At 37.1% G+C, this 27,500-nt stretch overlaps 1 protein-coding gene across 1 annotated transcript in view; it reads left to right on the top strand.

Moving 5' to 3' along the window:
* Window positions 1-27,500, top strand: part of CNTN5 (contactin 5) — a 1,349,686-nt gene that overhangs the window by 978,759 nt on the left and 343,427 nt on the right. The window contains exon 9 of the mRNA XM_032167221.2: window positions 18,865-18,967. Coding sequence (XP_032023112.1) covers window positions 18,865-18,967 — 103 coding nt within the window. The remainder of the gene's footprint in view (window positions 1-18,864; window positions 18,968-27,500) is intronic.

Consider the following 27,500-nt stretch of genomic DNA (forward strand, 5'->3'; position numbering starts at 1 on the left):
TATTTTAAAAATCATAATACAACTAGAAGCAACAAGACTTCATAGATTGTATGTGAATGTATAATGAAATTTATTCCTCAAACCTTGATGTTACTAAACTTATTTAAGCCTGTGAAACCAGCAAATTTGTTGAGCTGAGATAGGACAATTTGTACCTCAAGCAAATAGATTTCCAAAGACTCTTCAGGGTTAGATTCAATATTTGTGTAACCAGTGTATTAGCAATGAATACTTACTATGGGTACAGCCCTGCTTCTGAGATGCTTCTGAAAGCATTTACTTGCACACAAACAGAACTAGGATAATTTGCAAAGGAGGGTCCCTTCCATTATAAATATTCTGATTACTTCTTTTTTGAAGAAGAAAAAGTACGTACATATTTTGCAGTCCATTAAATAGCAGTTCCTAGTTGCTGTTGCCTTTTAATATGAGTATAGTCAATAATTTATTCAATGGTAAGATTCTTTTTGTTTTTTATTTCAGCTTAATACTTGATAATATGTTCAGCCTAAAAGGATAATAAAGAAACAAATTAATTTAGTCCTCTTATTATATATTGCCAAGACAAAATGGATTCTTTTATGAAAGTGAAAACAAGTACATTGTGATTTATTCATCATCATTAACAGGCTTAAGATAGAATTTCATTTTATCAATGTCAAAGAGCTAAAATACCTTTAATGATTGAAGTATAAACAGAAAAGCAATATATTAAAGGGTTAATCTATTTTAAAAATAACTTTTTTGTCATATACACATGAATACAACGATATAGAATCAAAAATTGATAATTCAATCTACCTGTATTAGTTAGGGTTTTATAGAGAGAAAGAACCAATAGGATATATATAGATATATGAGAGGGAATTGATTAGGGAAATTGATTCATGTGATAATGGAAGCTGAGAGGTCCCAAGACAAACCATCTGCAAGCTAAAGACCCTGGGATGCTCATAGTGTGGCTCCATCCAAGTCCAAAGGCCTCAGAACCCAGGAAACTGATGGTGTAACTCCTGGTCTGAGACCACAGGCCTGATAACCCAGGGGGACCACTGGTGTAAGCTATGGGGTCCAAAGGCCAGGAGGCCTGGAGCTCTGATGTCCAAAGGCAGTAAAGGAGGTGTATCTCAGTTCCAGGAAATAGACACATGCCTTTTCTCTGTTTTTGTTCTGTCTAAGTGAGTCCCAAGCCAATTGAATGGTACCTGTCTACACTAAGGGTGGATCTTTCCCACCTAGTCCACTCAGATTCACATGCTACTTTCATCTGGAAACACCCTCACAAACACACCCCAAAATAATGGTTTACCACGTTTCTTGGTATTGCTTAATGTATCCAGTCAAGTTGACACAACTAAAATTAACCATCACACTCTCCAAATGATACTGAAATCTGAAAGTTCTTATGAGGAATTGGAGAAAATCCTAGAAGTTTCGTGATGTCTTCCTGGTCCTGAGTAATTATAAATTCTTTAATGTATTTGAGGATTGGTCATCATTCTATGCCATAAGTATAATCAGTGCTCAAAATCTAGCTCTTATCACTCTGCTTGTAGCAGAGTAGAATTATCTATATGCAAATAACTTACCATGATCAGAGCCTATATCAGCCAGAACTAAGTGTAAGATGTGGCTCTAGTTAACAATAAATTATCTCATTAGAGAAACAAAATTGCAGTCGTACAACTTTACTAAGTAGATAGGAAAAGTGTAAATAGTAAATGCCTAGGAGTTTGTAGGATGGATCCGTCGATGTAATTATATACAACTAAACATAATTACTGTGGTTATAGAACATATTCTTGAGGAAAAGGAATATGATCTAGCCTTGTTAATGGAGAATAGTTGAGTGCATATATAAGCTGGTAACTTCAACGAATGACTAATGAACTTCAAACGAATGACTAAAGCTATTTACAAGATAGTCTGAACAGAGCTGGGGCTATGGTAGTCAAGTGGAAACTAAGGTTGAAGAATTAGCATTGGGGCAGGTTTTCAAAGATTTGCATACAAAAATAAAGAGTTTGAAGTTCATCAATAAGGCAACAGGGAACCACTGATGTTATAAGAAAGAAAAATAAATGATAAAAATGCTATTTTAGAAAGATAAATATGAAGTCAAAGTATAGAATGGATTGGGGTAAATAGACAGCCGATAGGAGGCTGAATACACCATGATCAAGGCAAAGGTAGTGAAGGTTTTAATTAGAATTATGTCTATGGAAAGAAAAAAGAAGCAACACACACAAGAAATACTGAAAAGAATACAGGTGTTATGAAATCACAGTTTACTCTTGAAACAGACTCAAACTTAAAACTAAGGAAAATCTGTTCTGATCAGAAAAGATCCAAGACAGGTCAAATTTATTTATTTTTTATGTATTTGTATATTTTTTTGAGATGGAGTCTGGCTCTGTCACCTAGGCTGGAGTGCAGTGGCACGATCTCGACTCACTGCAAGCTCAGCCTCCCGGGTTCACGCCATTCTCCTGCCTCCGCCTCCTGAGTAGCTGGGACTACAGATGCGTGCTACCACGCCCAGTTAATTTTTTTGTATTTTTAGTAGATACGGGGTTTCACCATGTTAGCCAGGATGGTCTCGATCTCCTGACCTCATGATCCGCCCGCCTCAGCCTCCCAAAGTGCTGCGATTACAGACATGAAAATTTTAATAGAGAAATGAAGTCACGTAGTCAATGAGAGAAACCTGTGGACCACGGAGGGCTCGAAGAGTAAGAGGTAGCCAGATAGAAGATAATAAATCTATGATCAGTCACAGCAGGTGCAAAGAATAAACTTCATTTCTTCACTGCTGGAAACTACAGTGCAATGAAAGAGACAAGTAAACAACATTTAAATGCAATGAGATATGTACTAAGATAATGATTTGAACTTTGTACTGTGAAAACAATGAATAGAGTGAATATAATTATTCTAAAGATGGAGAGATGAATTTGAGTATGGTTTTAAAAACTGAATTATAGTTTATTAAATAGAGAAAAGGTTTAAAAATTACAGGGAAAGGCAAAAATATGTGCCTATAAAGTGGCATGGTTAGTTTATGGAGTGGAGAAAAGTGTTGTGTAGCTACGGTGTGAGATTTGTGAGGAGAGGGATCAGTAAGTATAGGACTGACAAGAGAAGTAAGATTCAAATTTTGAGGGGCTTGAATGCAATAATAAGGGATTCAAATTTTGTCTTAAAAAATTATTGAGTAAACAGAGTCCTTTAATTAGTATTGAAAAGGTTTGTTATTTTTGTTGTTTGCTGTCCCTTTTTGCTTGCTTACTTGCTTTCAGCACAATAACTCTAGTAGTAGTAGGAGGAGAAGAGATGAACAGATTAAAGGGTTGAGCTGGAGCCCTGAAAGGACTTTTGGAGAAAGAAATTGATGGACAATATGCTACCATTTCATTCTGTTGAGTAATGAAGGCCAAACAGATATGATATCGGAAAAGCAGTTTTATTATGATGGGGGTAGGGTTAAGAAGAATACAGTTGTACAATGTGTTTGCATATATTGGCCTGGGAGTTCAAAGGATAAGTTAGGAAGGCATCAGAAATAAAGAAAAACTAAAGGGAAATTTGCAGTAGAGTGGGCTAGATAGGAGCATTCAGATTTGATGATGATGGTTTTGACCAGTAAGATAATTTAAATAACTGTATCATAAGGCAGAACGTGATTGGTATCATAAGAAATAAACAATTATGGGCAGCCGGGCATGGTGGCTGACACCTGTTACCCCAGCACTTTGGGAGGCTGAGGCAGGCAGATCACTTGAGGTCAGTAGTTTGAAACCAGCCTGGCTAACATGGTGAAACCCCATTTCTACTAAAAATACACACAAAAAATTTTTTAGCTGGGAATGGTGGTACATGTCTGTAGTCCCAGCTACTTGGAAGTCTGAGTCGGGAGAATCACTTGAACCAAGGAGGTGGAGGCTGCAGTGAGCCAAGATTGTGCCACAGCACTCCCACATCACAAAAAAAAAAAAAAAAAGAATGGAAAGAAAGAAGAAAGAGAAGGAAGGAAGGAAGAAAGGAAAAGAGAAAGAAAGAAAGAAGAAAAAGAAAGAAAAAAAAGAAAGAAAAAAAAAAAAAAAGAAAGAAGAAAGAAAGAAAGAAAGAAGAAAGAAGGAAGAGAAAGGAAAGAAGAAAAGAAAAAAAGAGAAACCAGATGGGAATCTGCATAAGGACAAATTTTTTGCGAATTAGAGTTTTTTTTTATGGTGATGATGTTTTTTTTTTTTTTTTTTTTTTAGGGTTGGCTTCTGGTTTTTAATGAAGGACCTATTTTTGTGTTCCTTTTAGATATTTTTATAAGATACAATTTGAAGTGAATTTTAGTGTGCCTAGGATCTTATTGAGATATTTTTAGACAAGGACCAATAATAGCATGTATACAGGCTTGTAATACGTTTAGAATAAAGCGTATTTGGAAAATAGCAAGCACTCCTATTACATGGAATGTTGCATGCATAAATGGGAAGAATTTGAGGTAAAATATGGAAAGATAACTTAGGACTAGAACATTGGAGCTGATGCAGAATATTTCATGACCGCTTTGTCAGACTTGCAGCAGGGGTGCCCCGTTTACTTGGCCCACTGTGCTCAACCCCTTGCAGAAGGGAGCATGTGAGTAAGTGAGTGTGGAATCCTTCCAGCCACTGCTCCAGGTGCTGGCAGGAGCAAGCTCCATTTACTTATCCTACGGCAGTGCCCAGGAGAGGGTGTCCATGACCGTGAAGCTCAAGAAGGGGTGTTACAATGACTTCTTAGCTCCACTACCCATGGAGTGCAGTGTATTATCAGCTTACTTGGCCCCTTGCCTCATCACATGGGATGGCTGTCCTCCGCTGGCAAGGGCAAAGGGCCAGCATGATGGCCATTTTTGGGTACCTGTCCTCGGTGGTTCCTGAGCTCTTGTCTGGCACCCAAGAAGACTAAGGTCACGCAGACGCTTGAAGGATGGCAAAGTGGATAATTTTATATAACAATGGAAAGGGCTCTCAGAAGACAGGGGAGCAGGAGAGGGGACAGGACAGGCAGGTAGTGTCCACACAAAGTCCAGCTGGCTCTTCCCTGAAGTCAAGTTGTCTCTGCTCTGATGTCCAGCTGTCTCTCTGAAGTCAAGTCACCTCTCTCCAGTCAAGCCACCTCTCTATCCTCTACTGACTGAGTCTGGGGTCTTTATAGGCACAGAATGATGGATAGGGTGGGCTATAGGTAGTTTTGGAATAGGCAACATTCAGTTGGTAAGAAGGCATTTTTCAGAAAGAACCAATTGGGAAAGAGCAGGCAGACCGGAATAGAAATTTTCACTTTGGGCCGTTGGTTTCAGGCTTCTAAGCTTGAAGGTGGGGTTTCACCAGGGATGTATCCCTGTCTGCCTCCTGCCTCTATCAAAGCCTTCAAGTGGAAGACTAATACATTTGGACATTAGTGAGTAAAGCATTCATGCCATCCTTTTTTAGCCATTGTAATCATCCGTCTTTTAATAACCCCTCATCTTCCTGGCACAGTCTTCCTCATTTATTAAAGATATTATTCAGTCAATGTCTTGGTGATACCCATATATACATAAATGATCCATCCAATATTATGGCTTCTCAGTTTCTTTACCTCCATGCTTCCCACGAACTTATACTCCATCCCATATTAGCCACCCTTTCCTGTGGTAATAGCCTGAATCTTGCAATTATCAATTATTCTACCTTCATCACAATCTCAGTTTCAAGTAAGCCACTTTCTGCTGACAGCCTCTTTTCCATTCAAATAATTATGTTTACTACTTCCACTTAAACAATTATTTGGCCCCGTCAGACCTCTCATTCCTTTTATCAGTTCACCACTTCACTGTCCATCGCACCCTCACATCATCAAGTGCCTTCCCTTTCTAGGTGAGATTACATAGTCGCTTATTGTAAACATTCTCCTCTGTAAGCTCGCAACTCTCTATCCCATCAATCTCTTGATCATATAATACTCACTTGGCAAACCACTTATCTCAGCCTATGCCCCATTCATTTAATGATTATATCCATATAGCTGAGTATAGATAGAAAAAAATACATAATTTTGAACACAGATTTTGCCTTAACTTTATATTCTTATTTACCTTTCAGTGACAAATATAAGGTCTTCCCTATATCTTTATCTGTATGACTACTACACCACTAATTACAAATAATAAACTGTTCTTGACAGTTTTGTGCCCTAGATTCCATCTCTTCTTACCTACATCAAAAAGTTGTCATCTGCAATTATTTACCCTCTTTTGTAAACATCACATTTCCCTCCATCCTGAATCATTCGCATCAGTAAACACGCTAGAATATTTATTATCCTGAAATTAACTATTTTATGATTTCATAGCTCCCTCCAACTTCCATCCTTTTTTTCTTTGCTCTCCTTGATAGCAAGACTTCGTCCAAGAGTTGTTTAAACCCATCTCAAATTTCTTTCTTTTTTTTTTTGAGACAGAGTCTCGCTCTGTCGCCCAGGCTGGAATGCAGTGGCGCAATCTCGGCTCACTGCAAGCTCTGCCTCCCGGGTTCACGCCATTCTCCTGCCTCAGCCTCTCCGAGTAGCTGGGACTACAGGCGCCTGCCACCACGCCCAGCTAATTTTTTGTATTTTTTAGTAGAGACGGGGTTTCACCGTGGTCTCGATCTCCTGACTTCGTGATCCGCCTGCCTCAAATTTCTATTTTATGTTTTCTTATACCTAATGCTATGAAGCTTTAATAACCACCATTATTGCAAATGTCACCAAGGATCTTCACGTTGCCACAGCTAATGGGGTAGATGAAAGGGAATCCAAAATATAGTAATGGCAATTAGAATAAAAATAAGGGAATGAAAAAGAGAGATGTAATAGGAATCAAATTGACAGAACTTGATAATTGACTGATTGTGGAGAAGTGGAGAGACCGTCAGCTTATTCATTCACAAAATGTGCTTTATTTTTTAAAATATCACAATAATTTAAAACAAAATATAGATTTTTTTATAATTCCAGATTAGAAAATTATTTTAAGTATCCCACAAAGCAAAAAAGAACACAAACATTGAAATACAAAAAATGATAGGTGACGTAGCTCCTGTGTCACCTATCACACACATATATAGTTGATAACAAGTAGATTGACTAATTGTCATCAAATATTCTTGACCATTAACTTTGTACCAGGGACTGTGTGAGGATACAAAGGGAACAAAATGATGTGGTTCCTGTCCTGGTTTAGTTTACAGCTAAAAGTGAAAACAGATATGGAACAAATGGGTAGAAATGCCATTTGATTGAATAATTGATTGATTCTGATTTGTTTTACCAAAAAAAGAAAAGAAAAATAATGAACAATGCTGTTTCTCTCTCTCTCTCTCTCTCTCTCTCTCTCTATATATATATATATATATACATATATATATACATACACATACACACACACAGTATTCATATATATATAATATATGCACATATATATTTTATATATATTTCTTTCTCCATATATGTATATATTTACATTATATATACTTGCATTATGTATATATGAATATATACACACACACACACACACACACATACATATATGCACAGAGAGAGAGGAAAGAGATTAACTTGGTGAGGGAAGTGGGGTGGGTAGAGAGGAAAGACTTTACTGAAAAAGTAATATTTAATGTAGAACTTAATTGACTACAAAATTGGGAATGGGTAAATAAATTCTTCTTTGCAAACAATATGAATATTTCCTGGGGAGCAGAATAAAATATTGAGGAAAAGTGGCTTCAGACTTGATAAAGTCCTAGCATTTGAACTCCTTGCCTTTTATTTAATAGCTCACTGATGTGGAGGGAGTTACATAATTTTTAAAATAGTTTTCTATTATTTAAAATAGGGACTATCGTATCTACCTTACTGTGTTTTGTAAGTTTTAAATGACAGTTTACTTATATACATTTCACAAAGCACCAGGCTTATAGCAGGTGTTCAGTTAATATTTATTCCCATCCACTTTACATCTAGAGTCTTTAATGCACAAAAAGCCCTGTGATGAAGCTATAAAAATCAGCATTCCCCCTCTGGAAACATTTCTACTTTGAACCATATCATACACGGAGGCTTTGAAATCCACAAGAGTTTGTAAAATGAAATACGTTGTGAATTGTCTACAGAGCAAATCAGGAGCTGCTACATCTTATATCTCAAATATGAGTGGTAACAGCAGGAATGCTGGCATTCTCCACAGCAAGACTACAGAGAGAACACAGTCTGTGCAGATTAAAGTGTAAAAATAAACTATTAACAGTGGTTTAAAACAACTCATTTGTCACATTTTTTTCCCAGAGTTATGCAACCAGGCAGCTGATCAACTGTGCTGGCAGAACTAATTCCTCCAGGATATTTTAGGTCCCTTTACTTCTTGATAATTACTGTATAGATTGGTAGACAGCTATGAGTAAGAAACTTTTTGGAGGGAACATTCCTTCTGAAGAATGATAAAACTTTACAAATGAAAAGTAATGTGAGTGAGTGTTCTTGATAGTTACAAGGAAGAGGAGCTCACTCAAGTGAACCTAAGTAAGGAACTTTTTATTTTCAGGAGATGCATGACATGATAAGAGAAATGGTGTAGAGAAATCCAAGATTAAGTTCTGTAATATGGCTTGATTTTGTGGGGACTAAGGAAGAGACTGAGTCCAAATAGTCCTAAGAATGTTAGCAGCAGGAGTTCATGACTATTCTCTTTATGAATTCCCCACCAGTGTGGCTGAGTTACTACATGTAGCTTTTCTACTCTTTAATTGTCTTAGCCTTTTTCTCCACTTTGAATATATTCTCCCTACCTTCCAGATGGGGTGTGTGTGTGTGTGTGTGTGTGTGTGTGTGTGTGTGTAAAAACAACTTCCTCATAACTTAGGTTTGCCTTGAGTCACCTTAATATTATTTGTGCCTCACTGCCTCCTTTCATTTTTTTTTGTTTGCTTTTGCAGAAAGGATTGTGGATAAGGTGATTTATGATTAATTTGTCTAATACTTTGAGTAAAATCCACCATATTTGTGAGATAGATTTCTTTGTTTTTTAATGGAAAACAATCTGCTAGACTTAAATGTTAGAGTGAACTGTATAGAAATCACAATTTCTAGTTAAATCACAATTGAAAAGAAACAACTCTGATTGGGGTGCAAGAGTCCCATAGAGTTATTCAGAGATCTTCAAATAATTTAATTGCTGAAAATTTAATTGTTGAATTGAGCATCAGTGTGTCATTCGGAATTGCTGTATTTTGATTTTGATTTAATTTCCTTTTTAGTCAGTACAGCCATTCTTGCATTATTACTGGGCCCACTTTGCGTTCAAAGAAGCATTATTGGCTGTTGGAAGGAGAATCCTAATTTGTTCAATATTTGATTTATCATTCTAAATCATATTCACATAGGTCTTGGTGGCAGGTCATAAAAATCAAAGTACCAACTTTTCTTTTTCTAATTATTCAAAAGGCTCCAATTCTTACACAAATAGACACATACACACACACTTCACAAAGTCAAATTAACCTTAAATTTTAAAAAACCACCCATAAGCATTTCAAATTATAAACTTATTGTAAAATATTTGTTTCTGATTTATATGCATGTAATTACAGAGAATTTTCTATCATTTTATGCATGGAAATTTATGAAAATAATAAACATCTACTTTTCTTAAAAAACCTTCATCTCTGTTAAAGTGAATATTTAACCCTTTGTTATCAAATTTTAAAAGTTTGCTCTATCTTTTTTGTGTGTGTGTGAGAACAGAGTCTCGCTCCACTGCTGAGGCTGGAGTACAGTGGCACGATCTCGGCTCATGGCAACCTCCGCCTCCTGGGTTCGAGCAATTCTCCTGCCTCAGCCTCCCAAGTAACTAGGCCTACAGGTGCATGCCACCATGCACAGCTAATTTTTTGTATTTTTAGTAGAGACAGGGTTTCACCATGTTAGCCAGGATGGTCTCAGTCTCCTGACCTCGTGATCCGCCTGCCTCAGCCTCCCAAAGTGCTGGGATTACAGGCGTGAGCCACTGCACCCGGTCTCTAACATATTTCTTAATGCCAGAGAAAACTTTCATGTTTGGAAAATATACATAGTTGCTTTCTTCAGGCCTTACGTTTATAAGATCTTTTTCTAAGTTATTGATGCACATGGAAGGAGCCCTCAAATTATGGTGGAGAGACATGAATATATTTCTCTAAGTCATAATGGCAAGAACAGGATAAGAAAATAAGTCTTAAAATTTAGTAATCAGAAGAAAGCAATTATAGTGTAAGCCAGCCACTTGATCAATTTATTTTTGATGCTTGGAAAGGGAAAATACATTTATTGGCTTCCCTTATTTTTAGAATATATATATATATATATATATATACATACACACACTCACATACACACACTAGTGATGAAAAACATTTTCTCCTGATGATAAAACTCTCTAGGTTTTTTCAATCCCCCTACATAAATAATACTCATAATGGTACATTTATTTGTTGGTAACATAAGCCATTTATGTCTGAACATTCTTCAGTCGTTTATTTACATAGCAATCACTCACCTTAAGAAACTATGATTCAAGATGATATACAATTTTTGAGATGAGAAAAAAATATGTTGTCTATCTATGCAGGCTTGTGAACATTGTACTTCTCAATGGTTCTTTAGGGAATTGAAAATAAGTCATCTGGATGTGTTTCTAAATGATTAGAATTTCCAAATACTATAACATATTTATTTGAATACAGTTACGTACAGAGATATATGTTGATATATAATATATAATCTAACATACTGCTAGATTTCTAAACCCTCAAGAACATCAGCTCTCTCATTATATATGAGACAACTGGAACCCAGAGAAATTCTGATTGCTTCAATGTTGCAACAGACCTAGGGCTGGACTAGGGAATGGTGTCACTTAACTATGCATCACAGGTAGATGTATAATATGCCCTGAAAGGATAAGTACAGTGACATATCTCAAACATAGCACAATATCTTTTGCACTGTCTAGTGTTATGAATGTGATAGTTTCAGAACCCAGATAGGTTATGAGCTAGAACCTGATATTGCACCTCCATTGGTTATGCTAGGCACAATGACATAACAGTCAAAACTCTTCTGGTTACAGGCCGGACGCGGTGGCTCACATCTGTAATCCCAGCACTTTGGGAGGCCGAGGCGGGTGGATCACGAGGCCAAGAGATCGAGACCATCCTGATTAACACAGTGAAACCCTGTCTCTACTAAAAATACAAAAAGTTAGCCGGGCGTGGTGGTGGGTGCCTGTAGTCCCAGCTACTCTGGAGGCTGAGGCAGGAGAATGGTGTGAACTAGGGAGGTGGAGCTTGCAGTGAGCAGCGATCGCACCATGCACTCCAGCCTGGGTGACAGAGCAAGACTCCGTCTCAAAAAAAAAAAAAATCTCTTCTGGTTGCAACTGAGAAACCCAACTTGAAATAACCAAAACAGGGAATTCATTTAACTTCATGAGAGAAGGGCAAGTTGCTAAATCCCAGGTAGAACTGACATGCAACCAACACTCTCTTTTTCATCTCTCTTCTATCTGTATTGACTTAATTCTATCTTAATTGGCTTCTTTTCAGTAGCGAATTACTTGCCTCCATGTAGTGGAAGCTCCAGTGACTGTCAGACATGCAGGTTTGTTTGTTTGTTTCTTTGTTTGTTTCCACTCAAATACTCAAGCAAGTATTGATATTCAGACTTCCTGTTCTCTAATTGAAAAGTCTCAACTTCAGCTGCCCATTCATGAATCACTGTGAACAGGACAAAGGGGTAATCAAACTGGCCAAGCCTGGGTCAGGTGCCCATAACAAGTTAATAACCCCAGCCAGGAAGTTATAACCTATTCAGGAATATAGTGGCTCCTATTCAACTCACATCATCATAGAATATGGAAGAAACGTGTCTCAAATGAAGCAATGAAAAAATAGTTGCTATTTTTAGAAGACAAACAGATATGAAGTATGGTTGGCAAAGATGTTGAAGGCAAAAATGTAAATACCCATTATTTAGACATACGAAAATGATCAGCTAAGCCTTTCCAGCTCATTAGTCCGGCCAAATTCTCAAGGTTTACTGGACAGGAGTTCTTAACTCCAGCAACGATTATTACTAAAAGTGTCAGACAGAATGGCCATTTGAAATATGCAACAACAGGTATTCATAGACATTGGCCGATCAGAACAAGATCCTCAGCCAATCAGGAAAAACACTCAGCTGTGCTGGGAGTACCAGCACATACAGGTTGAATATAATTTGCCTTGATGTTAGGGCAAGTTGCCCCTGAATACAGTATGTTTGACAGCATGACTCTCTGCATGCTATTTTTCAGACATTTTAGTCAATTATACTCTAATCCTCAGAAGGACAAGTCACATGAGAAAAATCAGAGTAAAGAAAGGTCCATTCTTGAATTTTTTTAATGTTCATAAAATCTCCTAGAGAAACTATCAAAATACAAAGCTCATAACCCTACCTTCAAAAAAAATTCATCATCAGGCTTAGAGTTGAACTCTGTTGCCTGAAATTTTAATAAGTTGTCCAGGTTTTTCTGGTGTTTTGGCTCTCTGTTCTGTAAGGTGCTTGGAGAAACACTGCTCTAAATTGCATTCCACTTAGGGAAAATCACCCTAGCTCTTCAAAAGTAATTGGAATAAATAAGAAAATCAACAACCATAAAGACAAAGAAGGAGAGTAATGTGCTTTCAGATGGAAGGCTTCTGTTTATGAGAAATTACGGTAACTTAAGGTCATCTTCTAATGGCATGTAATTCTAAAGTAGGGCAGCCACGTAAGCCAGGAGAGACAGGTCTGGGGAAAGCAATGAAGACACACATTGAGTGTTTCTTGAGCTATATTCAGCTCCATACTAGGGGCAATAAAAAGATCAAAGACCTACCTTGACTGAAGAGACAAGCCTGATATTTTGATCTTCAACTATGTGTCTTATGGGACTGTCTCCCTTCCCTTTCAGCATCAAACTCTGCCTAACAAAAGAAATTTCAAGCTAAGCTGCACAAGATTTGAGATACTGAAACTTGCAACTGAAATAAACCATGTAGCCATGTCAGACAGTCAATAATTAATGTAGTACATATAGTATGCCTGGACTATTATACTCTGTGATTGAAGTTTCTCAACACAGTGATGTCAAGAAAATAGCTCTGCACATAAGGTCAGAAAATCCCCAATTTTGCAACATTTTTATCAGCAACTTTCAATAGGACCTTGGGCCAGTTACTTGACCTCTTTGACTCTCAGTTACCTCATTTCTAAAAGAAGAAGGGTAAATTATATCAGCTAAGGCAGTGGGTGGTTCCCAACCATTTTGGCACCAGGGATCAATTTCATGGAGGACAATTTTTCCACAGACACAGAGGGATGGTTTCAGGATGAAACTTTTCCACCTCAGACCATCAGGCTTTAGATTCTCATAAGGAGTATGCAACCTAGCTCCCTTGCATGCACGGTTCACAACAGGGCTCACACTCCTGTGAGAATCTAATGCTGCCACTGATCCAACAAGAGGTGGAGGTCGGGCAGTAATGCTCCCTTGCCGGCCTCTCACTTCCTGCTGTGCAGCCCAGTTCCTAACAGGCCACAGACCTGTAGGGGTCTGTAGGGGTGGGGAACCCTGAGCTAGGCTCAACTTTAGCTCTAACATAATAATCCCATGAAATGTAAAGCAAAACATAACCGCTGAATATTATCATATGTTAAAGAGCAAGATATCTAAAGAGCTTTCTCATATGTCCTTACATCATTGCTCTCAGTGTGATGATAAAAATTTAAAAACCAGTTATAATTTCTTGCAGTATAGCTCAAATTAGGTAAAATAATTTGAAGCCTCTTATTCAACTCTTTTTGTTTTATTTTTAATATATAGTTCAGATATTAGCAACCTCTTGGGGCCTGAAGTGAGGCTTAAGAATGCCCTTGGCCATAATGGAAATTATTTGAGGAACACCAGAAGGCTGTATCTGGGCAAAATTACCTCCCAGATACTATCAGAAGTACCCATCCTTTGGGTCATTTTTAATGATTATGGTAATAAAAGAATGTCTTCTTTGCAATTTATAAATGTAATCTGGAAGAGAAGAGAGACTATATGGATCTGATCTGACTCATATCAGTTAATAGTATCAGTACCTCTTTGGTATTATTCAGAGGCAGATGTAGATTTTGAAAAGCCTAAAATGTTGTACAACCTTGGTACCTTCCTTAATAAAAAGAATACCAAAGTATTAATATAAAAGTGGGTTCTACAAATAGTATTTTATTTAGAAAGAGAAAAAAATCAAAATGAATTACTGGAGCTTTGGAGATTGAAGTCCCTTTCTCCTAAGATCTCTTTGGACAATTTACTAGAAATAATTATATAGAAATATTTTCCAAATTTGGCCTTCCACTCCAACACCCTATGACACTGAGTAAACGTCAGCACTCACAGGGACCCATGCATATAAGAGGCTTAGTTTTAATAAGCATCATGATAAATCAGGTGTTATTGTGTCATCAGATTAACAGGTAGAAAAGTAACAACAATACCAAATCAATTTTAAGAATAGGCAGGGAAATCAGAAATTAAGTTTGAGGACTGCTTCACAAGAGCAGTCATATGTAGCTTCTAAACAGGATGCCTGGAGTCTTCCTACGGGGCTTACAAGTAAGAGAGCATTAAAGATAAACTTCACATCATTAAAAACATTCGGCTGAGTTTATTGGTATCACCAGCAGACCACATCCTGCTATTCAAGTAGCTAGCAGAGACACCATAGGGAAAAAAAGTTGACATGAAGAGGAAGTAAAAGAAAGGAACCTGGCAGGTATAGTATGGAGGAGCATGGGGAAATATTTAAAAAGAAGCAGAGGAAACAAACATTATTGATAAAGAGAGAAGAAGTCGTTAAACATTTGTTTTTGGTGACATAATAGTGCTAACCATTCAATTCATGCTATTTATCAGGCTCTTGATGTGCAGCAAAGTTTAGACTGGAAAGTAATTGAGGGAGTTAGCCTCTTAGAGTAGGACATTATATTGATGATAATTTCCTTCGATGTCCTCAGTAAACAGATTAGAAAAATGAAACCCAGAGTTTTCTGATCTGTCAGAGATGGTACAGACTAGACATTTAGTGGAATCTCTGTGATAAAAACTTTAGTGACATTTTTTTCTCCTTTGGCAAAAAAAATTAAAAAATAAATAAATACCACAAAGAGCAAAGATAACCTTTCTGTCTTATGTGAGATTAAACATTTTCCATCTAAAATTATCCATATGCTTTCTTCAAAACTTATTTCAAAAGCTACATAACAAATAAATAGATAAATATTAAACACGTAAAATGTTTTTCTCGCCAAAGGTAGCCCTTTTTTTTCCCTTTGCATGTCCAGTGTATATGACCTTCATATCTTATAGATTTATCTTACTCTTTTTGGGTTTCTTCTTCTTTCCTCTCATTCTACATACATATGCAAAATAATTGTACAGAGAACTACATATGCACAAAGACGCATCCATGCTGATATGGCCACAAACATAGACACCCTCAAACACATGCACAGTGTCCTCAGAGAAGCATCTATGCCAAATCATAGCTGTTTTCTATGTGGTATTTTACACATAGGGGGCTTCTAAAAAATTAATTTTAGGAGAAAATTTGCTCCAAGGCTATATGATGGCACTAGCACCAGAATCCACCAGGCCTCAGCTATTGCGTTTTTTTCTAATAGGTAAAAGCCCTATCCAGTCTCATTGCTTCAACTACCACCTCTAAATGACTGTAAGTGTTTTCCCCTGTCTAGAACTCATCCTGAGCTTCATTCTCTCATTTTTACTATGTGGTCAGATACTTTCTTCTGAATATCTTGTGGGTACTTCAAATTCAATACCTCCAAATTGAAGCTCGTCAGCTTTTCTACTTTGACTGTGTTCTTTTTTCTTTTATTGACATTGCCCAATTCCCCAAGCTGCAAATTATAATGTTATTATTGACACTGCCCATGCACTTATTCCTGTACCTCATTGTCTGCCGAGTTTTGCCAGTTCAGTTATTAATTGGTTTTTCCCATCTAGTGCCTTTTGTCTGCTTTTATTACTATTATTAAAACTCAGGCCTTTATCTTGTATTACTGAAGTAATGTCATTGATTTATTTGTCTCTACTCCAGTTTCACTATATCCATCTCAGCATAATGCAGCTTCCCTATTCAAAACAACTGTAGCTCCAAAACAGATTAAAGTCTAAATGTGTTACTCTGATAATCAAGGCTCTCAATTTTTCAGATTCCATCTGTTTTTTTGTTCCATCCATATATTTCCAGATTTATCTAATATCACTTCCCTTCACATATCCAGATGTCAGAAAAACTGATATTCCTATTTCTGGTCACTTCCCATCTATTTATCATTTTTTTATAGCTCCATTTACTCTCTCCTATCTTTTTTCCACTTATCCAAACCTTCATTATTCTTATGATCTCCTCAAATGTGCATGTATTAGTCTGTTTTCACACTGCTATAAAGAATACTTGAGACTGAGTAATTTATAAAGAAAACAGACTTAATTGACTCACAGTTTCACATGGCTGGGAAGGCCTCAGGAAACTTACAATCATGGCAGAAGGCAAAAGGGAGGCAAGGTACATCTTACATGGCAGCAGGAGAGAGAGAGGGAGCATGGAAAACCGCCACTTTAAAAGTCATCAGATTTCATGAGAACTCCATCACTATCATAAGGACAGCATGGGGGAAACTGCCCCCATGATTCAGTCACCTTCCACCAGGTCCCTCCTTTGACACGTGGGGATTACCATTTCAGATGAGATTTTGGTGGGGATACAGAGCCAAACCATATCATTCTACCCCAACCCCTCCCAAATCTCAGATTCTTTTCGTATTTCAAAACCAATGATACTTTCTCAAGAGTCCCCAAAATCTTGACTCATTCTAACATTAATCCAAAAGTCCAAGTCCAAAGTCTCATCTGAGACAAGAATAGTCCTTTCCGCCTATGAGCCTGTAAAATAAAAAACAAGTTAGTTACTTCCAAGATACAGGCATTGGGTAAATCTTCCCATTCCAAATGGGAGAAATTGGCCAAAACAAAGAGGCCACAGGCCACATGCAAATACAAAACCCAGCAAGGCAGTTTTTAAATCTTAAAGCTCCAAAATAGTCTCCTTGACTCCATGTCTCACATTTAGGGCATGATGATAGAAGGTGTAGGCTCCCAAGGACTTGGGCAGCTCTGCCCCTGTGGCTCTGCAGGGCACAGCCCCTCTGTCTCTTTCATGGGCTGGCGTTGAGTGCCTATGGCTTTTCCGGGTGCTCAGTGCAAGCTGTGGATCCACCATTCTGGGGTCTGGAGGATGGTGGCCATATTCTCACAGCTCCAGTAGTCAGTACCCCAGTGGGGACACTGTGTGGAGGCTCCAACCCCACCATTCCCCTCTGCATTGCCCTAGTAGAGGTTCTCCATTAGGGATCTTTCCCTGCAGCAAACTTCTGCCTGGACGTCTCGGTGTTTCCGTACATCCTTGAAATCTAGGAAGAGGTTGCCAAACCTGAATTCTTGCCTTCTGCACATATGTAGGCCGAACACCACATGGAATTTGCCAAGGCTTGGGGCTTGCACCTCTGAAGCAATGGCCTGAGCTGTATGTTGACCCCTTTTAGCCATGGCTGGAGTTGGAGCAGCTAGGACACAAGACACCATGTCTTGAAGCTGCACGGAGCAGTGGGTCCCCAGGCTGGCCATGAAACCATTTTTCCCTCCTAGGCCTCCAGGCCTGTGATGAGAGGGGCTGCTATGAAGATCTCTGAAATGCTATGGAGACATTTTTCCCATTGTCCTCGCTATTAACACTCAGCTCCTCGTTACTTATGCAAATTTCTGCAGCCAGGTTTAATTTCTCAACAGAAAATGGGGTTTTTCTTTTCTACCACATGAAAAGGCCTCAGGAAACTTACAATTATGGTGGAAGGAGAAGGAGAAGCAAGGCATGTCTTACGTGGTGGCAGAAGAGATGAGAGAGAGAACAGGGAAACTGCCACTTTTAGAACCATGAAATTTTGTGAGAACTCTCTTACTATCATGAGAACAGCATGGGGGAATCTACCTCCATGATCCAATCACCTCCCACCAGGTCCCTCTCTTGACATATGCAGATTACAATTTGAGATGTGATTTTAGTGGGGACACAGAGCCAAACCATATCAGTGCATAATACTTAATACCTTATTCATGGCAATGATCACTTCTTATCTTTCATTACAGTAATTTGATAGATAGCTTTTCTCCCATACTTGAGTATACAGTATGTTTTTTCTCTCTTTAAGAATATAGTTGCTGAGTGCTTGAGAGCACAACTGATTAATCTTTTGTTACTCCCAGAATTTTTGGCAAAATGCTGTGCATACTATAGATATATAATAAATATTTGACTTTATAAATGAATAGTTATTTGGCAATAAGGAAATTTTGATACCTTTTCTTATTTGAAATGGGAAATAGTCATAGTTTTTTTAGAACAATTAGGAACTGTACTACTAGTGTTAACACTTTCAATAATTATTACTTTAAATGGTAATGAACATGCATGTAATCTAGTCCTCAGGGGAAGACTAGGATTTCATCAAAATGATAGAGTGTAAGTGTACTACTTATTTCAATACATCGAAAAATTTAACAGTCATCAAACAGACATTAACAACCAAACCACAGTGATTTTCAATGTAATATCTCCAGGATTAAGAAACAAATTGTAACATTCATTTGATTCTTAAAGACTATTCTTTCTTTCTAAGGTGTGATGGGAGAATATGAGCCGAAAATTGAGGTCCATTTTCCTTTCACGGTTACAGCTGCTAAAGGAACAACTGTTAAGATGGAATGCTTTGCACTTGGCAAGTAAGTACATATTCTTCCATAATTAAACACAATTGTTCATTAAAATGTGACATATCTTATTTTTGGATCACTTATTTTGCTAGATGTCGTTTCCCCAGATGTTCTATGGTGGCTATTTATTTTCTAAAAGAAGGTCAAATGGGAATTGATGAAGTAATCAGTTACAATTATCTTCTAGTCATTCCTATGGACAACAATTTCTATAATTTTGCTATTTTAACATAAAGAAAACTTCTTTAATGAATAAAAAGTTTTACATCTTTACCTATATATCTTAAAATTTAAGTGTCGTCTTTAAATTTCATTCAGTTATTAGGTAAATAAAGAGGATAGAAAAGCAAAGTACTATCCGCTCCTCATGTATAGGATGTAGATTCTTATAAGACATAATAAGACAACAGATAAAAGTCATAAGGATAATAGTTACATAGTGATCCTATGTATTACCTTAGTATCTCCTGAAATCATAACTTAATAGCACCAGCTGTCAATATGTACAAGTAATCATTTCCCAAATGAGAGAAAGAATTTATATCACACCCTAATGCCTGCCATACTTAATGATTCTGTTTCTGAGGGTTTACAGCCCAGGATATATAGTCACTTGTCAATGATGTTTACAGTATAGGTATTGAGATCAGAGGCAGAATGGAATTTTGATTATATTTGATTATCGTATTATGATTTATTTTAAATAGAGTGTTGTTTTCTTTTTTTTTAGGATGATAAGACCTCAGGGTTCTTTCTAGATACTATAATTTGCATAAATGTATCTCTGTCAGAGTTACTAATTATTTAACTTCAGTTGCAGAGAGCAAACTCCCACAATATGACTATAAAGTACTCGGAGATAAAGCCAGCTACACAAGTGTGATTATTAAAGTAGGTTTAGCCTTTGGGTAAGGAAAATATTGGTAAAAATGAAAAAAAAAATCAGCTAAGGGAGATTTAGGGAACAAACATAGTAAACACCATGTGTTTTAATATCAAGAATGATTAAAATAAGACATATGTGCAATTCTACTTTAAGTAGAAGCAACATCATAATAGACTATAAGCAAAATGAATTGTTATGTGACCCATCTTTTAAGCAAAAGATAGCTATAAGTAGAAATAAATTTCAAAATGTAAAATGTATCTAGGAGGTATTTGGGCAGATATCTGAGGAAGACTTCTAAACCTAAAGATACTAGTTAAGTGCATAAGATTGAATAATAGTTAAAAGTCTGATTTGTCACCATTTGCTGTTGTGTGTCAAGCAGGTCTGAAAATGTCCCAAGTAAGAAACTCAATTGTGACAAATGGAAAAATAATATATTCTGGCTTGAAGACAAGGGTTTTAGTGTATCCTGTTGTTAAATAATTCTTCAGTGCCAGAATTTATACTAAGGCCACAAACAAAGGGAGGTCATATTGTAAAACAAATTAGAAAACTAGACTTATAGGAAAAAACCAATATAAATATTTCCCCAGGCAAGCTTATTTAATAAGTTAGATGTGGTTGCCTTTGGAAGCCTTGAAATATGTTTAGTAAATTGAGGCTTAAAGTCTCTTTCATTCTAGGTAAGACCCAACAGTCAAATCACTAAATCACTTATGTTCTTTTAATATTTTATTTTCTTCAACCTTTCTACTCCTTCTTTGCTACCCAACTCTCAAAAGTAAATAAATAAAAGGGAGTGTAAAGAAGACTGCTTCAGTCAAGAATATCTCTATTTATCACTTGGTATGCTTTCTAAGAAATGTCACAATTATGGAAAAAAAGAAATATCTTATGAAGAGATCTACCCTCTACCTAAAGACCAGTCTGCCACCCTCATGAAAATAAATAAGATCAAAGAAATAACATCTTGACATGTGTTCATCCTTTTACAGTATATTATTTTGTGGTGTGGATCACCATTTCATCCCAACATGATCACAGCAATTGCAAATTAATTCCTGAGCATCTGCGTGGCTCCCGCAGCTCACCTGAGCTGCTTCTCACTTCACCGAGCACATGGTGCTCTTGTGGGCCTTCGTCTGCTGCAAAAACTTCAGTATCTGTCACTGGATATCGTCAGGATCTTATCACTCAGGCTGTCTTTCCCCTCACTGTGTCCTAACCAAACATTCCTTATGGAGTGTTATAACCAAATTCTGGAATGGAGCATGTCAAGCTTTTTTTTGTCTTGTGGTCTTTGCACTTGCTGTTTCTTACGCTGGGATTTCTCTCCCCATGTTCTTTCCATGAGGGCTCTCATTTATCCTCTGGCCTCAATTTCAATATCACTCCTGAAATAGGCTATCTATGAATGACCACCTCATCTAACTCACACCCATTATTCTCTATCTATATACCTTTTTATCCCTTTTTTACAGTCCTTAAGACAATTTTAAATTTCCCACATACGTGTTTCTCCACTTAAAACATTTATCTGTGTCAGGATCCCAGATGTAAACAGGATCCAACTCAGACATTTCAATAGAATTTAGTAAAGTGATGAGCTGAAGATCTGTGAGCAGGTTGAGAAGAACAAGAAGAAAAACCAAGACATGTATCAACTCCTGATAGCAATAACTCATTGTCATGTGTAATCCTGAAGGAGCAAGGGGGAGGAGATATTGTTTCCAGAACCAGGGAAAACTGGAGATATGAAGTGGGCCAGGGATCAACCAATGGGAGCTGTAATGACTGTTGCTGTGAAGAGACACAGCCTTTATATAAGAACATAGCTGAAGAAAGGATTAGGAAATTTATATCCTGACTTCTTTTTCCTCTTGCCTTCTCATCTCCTCTGGTGGCTCTCATGGCTGAAGTCAAACAGAAGCCACTCTACAAGCCTGGGGATGCAATTGTCAGTTCACAAGGCAAGGCAGAGGGTCTACAGGGAACAAGAAGGTGACAGGCAAGGGAGGAAAACAGAATAGCCAGCACTTTCCCCACTCTTAGGGTTTAATCCCCAAGAAGGCAGGAATCATTACTGTATTCTTCACTTACATATTCCTAGTGCCTACCACAGCATCTGGCACATAGCATTGAGGAAATAGGAATGAGTGAACTTAAAAATACTCCATCTGCTTAATCCAATCAACTCTTTATTATTAACAGTTAATCAAAAATAAATAAGTTATTTATGCGTTATCCTGTCCCCCCACAAATACATAATATATACTCTGCACCTGTATCTCCTGCTCTCTCGTATTCTCTTATTTATATCCAAAATTACATGCTATACTTGCCTCTACCTTTTCCTACCTATTCTAGCCTCACTCTATCATTTATCTTTGTTATCTTAGACCTACCATTCTCCAACTCTCTTTTTTATTTTTGTGGTAAGAACACTTATGACACCTACCTTCTTAATAAACTTTTAAGTGCGCAATACAATATTGCTCACTATAGGTACAAGCTTGGCAGCAGCAAATCTCTAGAGCTTATTTAATTTGTATAACTGAAACTTTATTTTTATTTTATTCTCAAAGCATATTTTCATGTCCAAGTTGTACTTACTGTTTAACATGACAACCCACAAAATCTTTCTTGATCTACTGCCTCTTAAGGGTTTGTTTGTTGGCTTTTTTGAGGATAAGGATCAGAGAGATTTATCATATCTATAGAAGCTAGGGCAAAGGATGGAGTGAAAAATATTTATATATCACAAAGTATAATATTTTATATAATAATGGCTTGAGGGACAAACAAAGAAGATCCTAAGTACGAAATCTTGCTATTTTCAACTTTACGTGTTCCCAGCCTTAGTGGAGTAATTGACATTTCCTACCAAAAATCACTATTTTTTTAATCATGTTATTCATTGAACCAAATATGTTCCTAGATATATAGTCACTCCTTAGAGATATTTGAGGTTCAGTTCCAGATGCTACAATAAAGCAAATTTCACAATGAAGAAAGTCACATGAATTTTTTGGTTTCCCAGAGCACACAGAAGTTATGTTTACACTATATTTTATGTTATTAAGTAGGCAGTAGCATTTACATGCCTGCCTTACATACATACAACAATTTACACACCTTGATTTAAAAATATTTTATTGCTAAAAATTGCTCATGCTGATATAAGTCTTCAGCAAATTATCATCTTTTTGCTGATGACTGATGCTATTGACTGATAAGGGTGGTGGCTGCTAAAGGTTGGGGTGGCTGTGGCAATTTATTAAAGGAAGACAACAATAAGGTTTGTCACATTGATTGACTCTGTAGCTTATGATGCTGTTAGATAGCATTTTACCCACAGTAGAACTTCTTTCAAAATTGGAGTCAATCCTCTCTAACTCTGCCACCACTTTGTCAACCAAGTAGATGTAATGGTCCAGATCCTTTGTTGTCATTTCAACATGTCCACAGCATCTTTTCCAGGACTACACTCTATCTCAAGAAACCCCTTTCTTTGCTCATCCATAAGAAGCAACTCTTCATTCATTTAACTTTTATCATGAGATTGCAGCAATTCAGTCACATCTTCCTGTTCCACTTCTAGTTCTTGTTATCTTGCTGTTTTCATCACATCTGCATTTATTTCCCCACTAAAGTTTTGAACCCCTCCAAATTATCCATGAGGGTTAGAACAACTTCTTCCAAATTCCTATTAATATTTTGACCTTCTATGAATCACAGCTGTTCTTAATGGTATATAGAATGGTGAATCCTCTCTAGAAGGTTTTCAGTTTACTTTGCTCAGATCTATCATTGGAATAATTATCTATAGAATCTATACCCTTATAAAATGTATTTTGTAAGTCATTCTTAAGTCATTGGATTTGAAATTTGAAAATTACTCCTTGATCCATGGGCTACAAAACTGATTTTAGCAGTCATGAAAATAACATTAATATTGCTCATCTACATCAGAGCTCTTGGGTAATGAGATGCATTGTCAATGGACAGTAGTATTTCTCTTCGCTAATGAGATGTGTTGTCAATGGACAGTATTATTTTGAAAGGAATCTTTTTTTCTGAGCAGTAGGTCTCAACAGTGGGCTTAAAATATTTAGTGAACCATACTGTAAACATGCAGTGTCACCAGGCTTTGTTGTTCCATTTCAAGAACACAGAGTAGATTTAACATAATTCTTAAGGGCCCTATGATTTTCAAATTGGTAAATGAGCATTGGCTTCAGCTTCAACATCACCAGCTGCATTAGCCCCTAACAAGAAAGTTAGCCTGTCCTTTGAAGTTTTGAAACCAGACATTGACTTGTTTTTAGCTATGAAAGTCCTAGGTTGCATCTTCTTTCAAAATAAGGCTGTTTTGTCTACACTGAAAATCTGTTGTTTAGTGTAGCCATTTCCATCCATTCTCTTAGCTAGATTTTCTGAATAACTAGCTGAAGTTTTCACATCAGCACTTGCTACTTTACCTTCTACTTTAATGTTATAAAGATAGCTTCTTTCCTTAAACCTTATAAACCAGCCTCTGCTAGGTTCAAACTTTTCTCCCTGCAGCTTCCTCACCTCTGTCAGCCTTCATAGAATTGAAGACATTTAGGGCCTTTCTGTGAGTTGGGTTTTGGCTTAAGGGAATGTTGTGGCTGGTTTGATCTTCTACCCAGACCATTAAAACTTTCTATCAGCAATAAGCCTGTTTTGCTTCTTATCATTTGTGTTTTCACTGGAGTAGCAATTCTAATTTCCTTCGAAAACTTTTTTTTTCATTCACAAGTTGGCTGAGCACAGGCCTAGCTTTCAGTCTGTCTTGGTTTTTGACTTGCCTTCCTCACTAAGCTTAATTTCTAGCCTTTGATTTAAGCTGACAGATGTGCTGCTCTTCCTTTCACTTGAACGTTTAGAAGCCATTGTAGGGTTATTAAGTGGCTTAATTTTAATATTATTGTGTCTCAGGGAATGGGAAATCCCAAAGAGAGGGAGAGAGATGAGGGAGTGGCCAGTTGATGGAACAGTCAGAACACACAGATTTATTATTTTAGTTTGCTGTCTTCTATGGGCATAGTTCATGGAGCTTCAAAACAGTTACAATAATAACATTGAGAGATGACTAATCACAGATCATTATAACAGACATAATAAAAAATTGAGATACTCCAAGAATTTTAAAAAGGGGACAACGTGATAATAAGTGAATGCAGGCTATTAGAAAAATTGTGCCAGTAGATTTGCTTGACATAGTATTGGCACAGACCTTCAATTTGTGAAAAACACAGTGTCTGCGAAACACAATAAAGTGAAGTGCAATAAAATAATGTATGCCAGTACCTTCTGTCTTAAGAAAAAATAATTCACTTATTAGTTCAGAGGTGTCAAAATATAAGGGTTTGGCTTTGTGTAGCTCATTTCATAAATGTAGTAGACTAAAGTACCTCAAAGAACCTAGAACCAAATGCAGGTCTGCAAGCTCTGAAAGCCAACTGCGTTCTAGGGACTGTCACATCTTCCAGAATTTCCATAGTCTCTGTTCTCAAAGAAATTGCATTATATCTTCAAATATTTTGCTGAATGTAGTATTACACCTTGAGTCCATTCTTAACCATTATGTAAACATACGCTATGGACCTTTACCAAGCTGTCCTCTAATAGTCAACCTTTATCTCTACAGAAATTCACTATTCACCTTTTTGGTTCCAAGTTTAAACTAAGACTCAACAACCTAACAGCAGATTTTCTTCTTTTGAACTCTCCTTGGCCCTTGACATGATCTAATGAAACTTTGATAAGCCAAATTAAGAAATTTCTTTGATTTTTAAAGAATCATACATTCAAACTGTGTTAGAATGCTGGTTCATTCTGATTTCTCTTGGAAAGTACATTTACCTTTTTATGATCTGTCCTTAATGGTGTTCAGTTTTTGTTACTTAGAGCATGCATATTAGTGCAGCTATAATGTGCAGATAATTTTTCAATATATAAGCTTATATCTTTCCTGTATTCTTTAAGAAAAAAGAAAACAGGCTGGGTGTGGTGGCTCACGCTTGTAATCCCAGCACTTTGGGAGGCCGAGGCGGGCGGATCACAATGTCAGGAGATCAAGACCACGGTGAAACCCCGTCTCTACTAAAAATACAAAAAATTAGCCAGGCGTGGTGGCGGGCGGGCGCCTGTAGTCCCAGCTACTCGGAGAGGCTGAGGCAGGAGAATGGCATGAACCCGGGAGGCGGAGCTTGCAGTGAGCTGAGATTGCGCCACTGCACTCCAGCCTGGGCGACAGAGCGAGACTCCGTCTCAAAAAAAAAATAATTATAATAATAAATAAAAAAGAAAACAAATAATTGTAGGTTATCAAATTTTACTATATTTTGATGTCACCCAAATTTACTAACCTGCCTCATTTGAAGTTAAGTAAAAAGTCTACTAAAAAGCCATAAGCTGCAAGCTTTCTCCTAAAGAAACGTCTACTTAAATCTGAATTTAGCGAAAATTCAGATGTTTTCTCTACAGGCAGAACACAACAAGAGTGTACTAGTTTACTCCTAGAAATAGCTCTTAAAATAGAATTGCACAAGGTTGAGTACAGAACTTATAAAGTGACTGTGACATACTATATCATGCTATACTGTCTGTAAAGGTATTTCCCCAGAAAAATAGGAAGTGTTTCAAGAGAACCCATAGGGAAACAAAGGTATGTAAAGGCTTGGGTAACACAGCAAAGTGTAAAAAAATGGAGGGGGATTAATTAGTTGGAAAGAAAAGACTGGTTTAGACATATGGAAGGTTATTATCAAGAGATTGCTCACAAGCTGTTCTCCGGTTTCAACAAGGGAGGGAGTGAAATTCTAACAGTATGGGATTAAACTAGAAGAATTCGATTGGGTGTAATGTAGAAGTTCATGACAAAAAGAGTTGTTACAGGGAAACTTGGTTATCAGGAGAGGCAGTGGAAGCTCTTTGCCTGAACTGCTGTAAGAATATAATAATGCCCATTTGTCTTCTAATGATTTAGATGTAATGTTCCCTAAACAGAGAGAAATGATCTGGGTCAGGATTGGAAACGAAAATTTAAATATTTTATTTTTCTGGCTGTCCATCCACACCTTCTCAGGCTGAATATTAAGAGTAGAAGGATAGAATCCGGCAGACTTAATTAATTGCCTTTTGGCAGTGACATTATTACATAACATTTCAAACTGGTTGGTGGCATATCCAGGAAGTAGAAGTGATGAGTGTTGACTTTTCTTGGTCAGCATCCAACCTAGGGACCTTAGTGAAAATGGGGTTATTGTGGATATTTCCCAGGTCAGCTTTTAAACACTAGGTACAATACTCTTGAAAGGGATTGAGAGATAAAGGGGTCAAGGGACAACGCAAGCAAGGAATCCCTTAGGGCCCTAATAAATATTTCATTTCAGTGGTTCTTTCTAAGTGTAGTATATAATTAAACATTGGTGATGTTTTCAACTGAGTGTGCTCAGTGTTTAAGTCCAGCCCATACAAGTTGTTAACTAAGTAACACAGGGTAAAAATGAGAACTTTATGGAAAGTCAGTAACTACAGAAAGCAGCTACCATCTCTAGAGGTAAGGGGGGAAAAAAAGAATTAGAATTAATAAAAATTAGAACCTCAGAGGTACCCCTAGGACCA

Source organism: Hylobates moloch, unplaced genomic scaffold (genome assembly GCF_009828535.3).
Source record: "Hylobates moloch isolate HMO894 unplaced genomic scaffold, HMol_V3 SCAFFOLD_11, whole genome shotgun sequence".
Lineage (NCBI taxonomy): Eukaryota > Metazoa > Chordata > Mammalia > Primates > Hylobatidae > Hylobates > Hylobates moloch.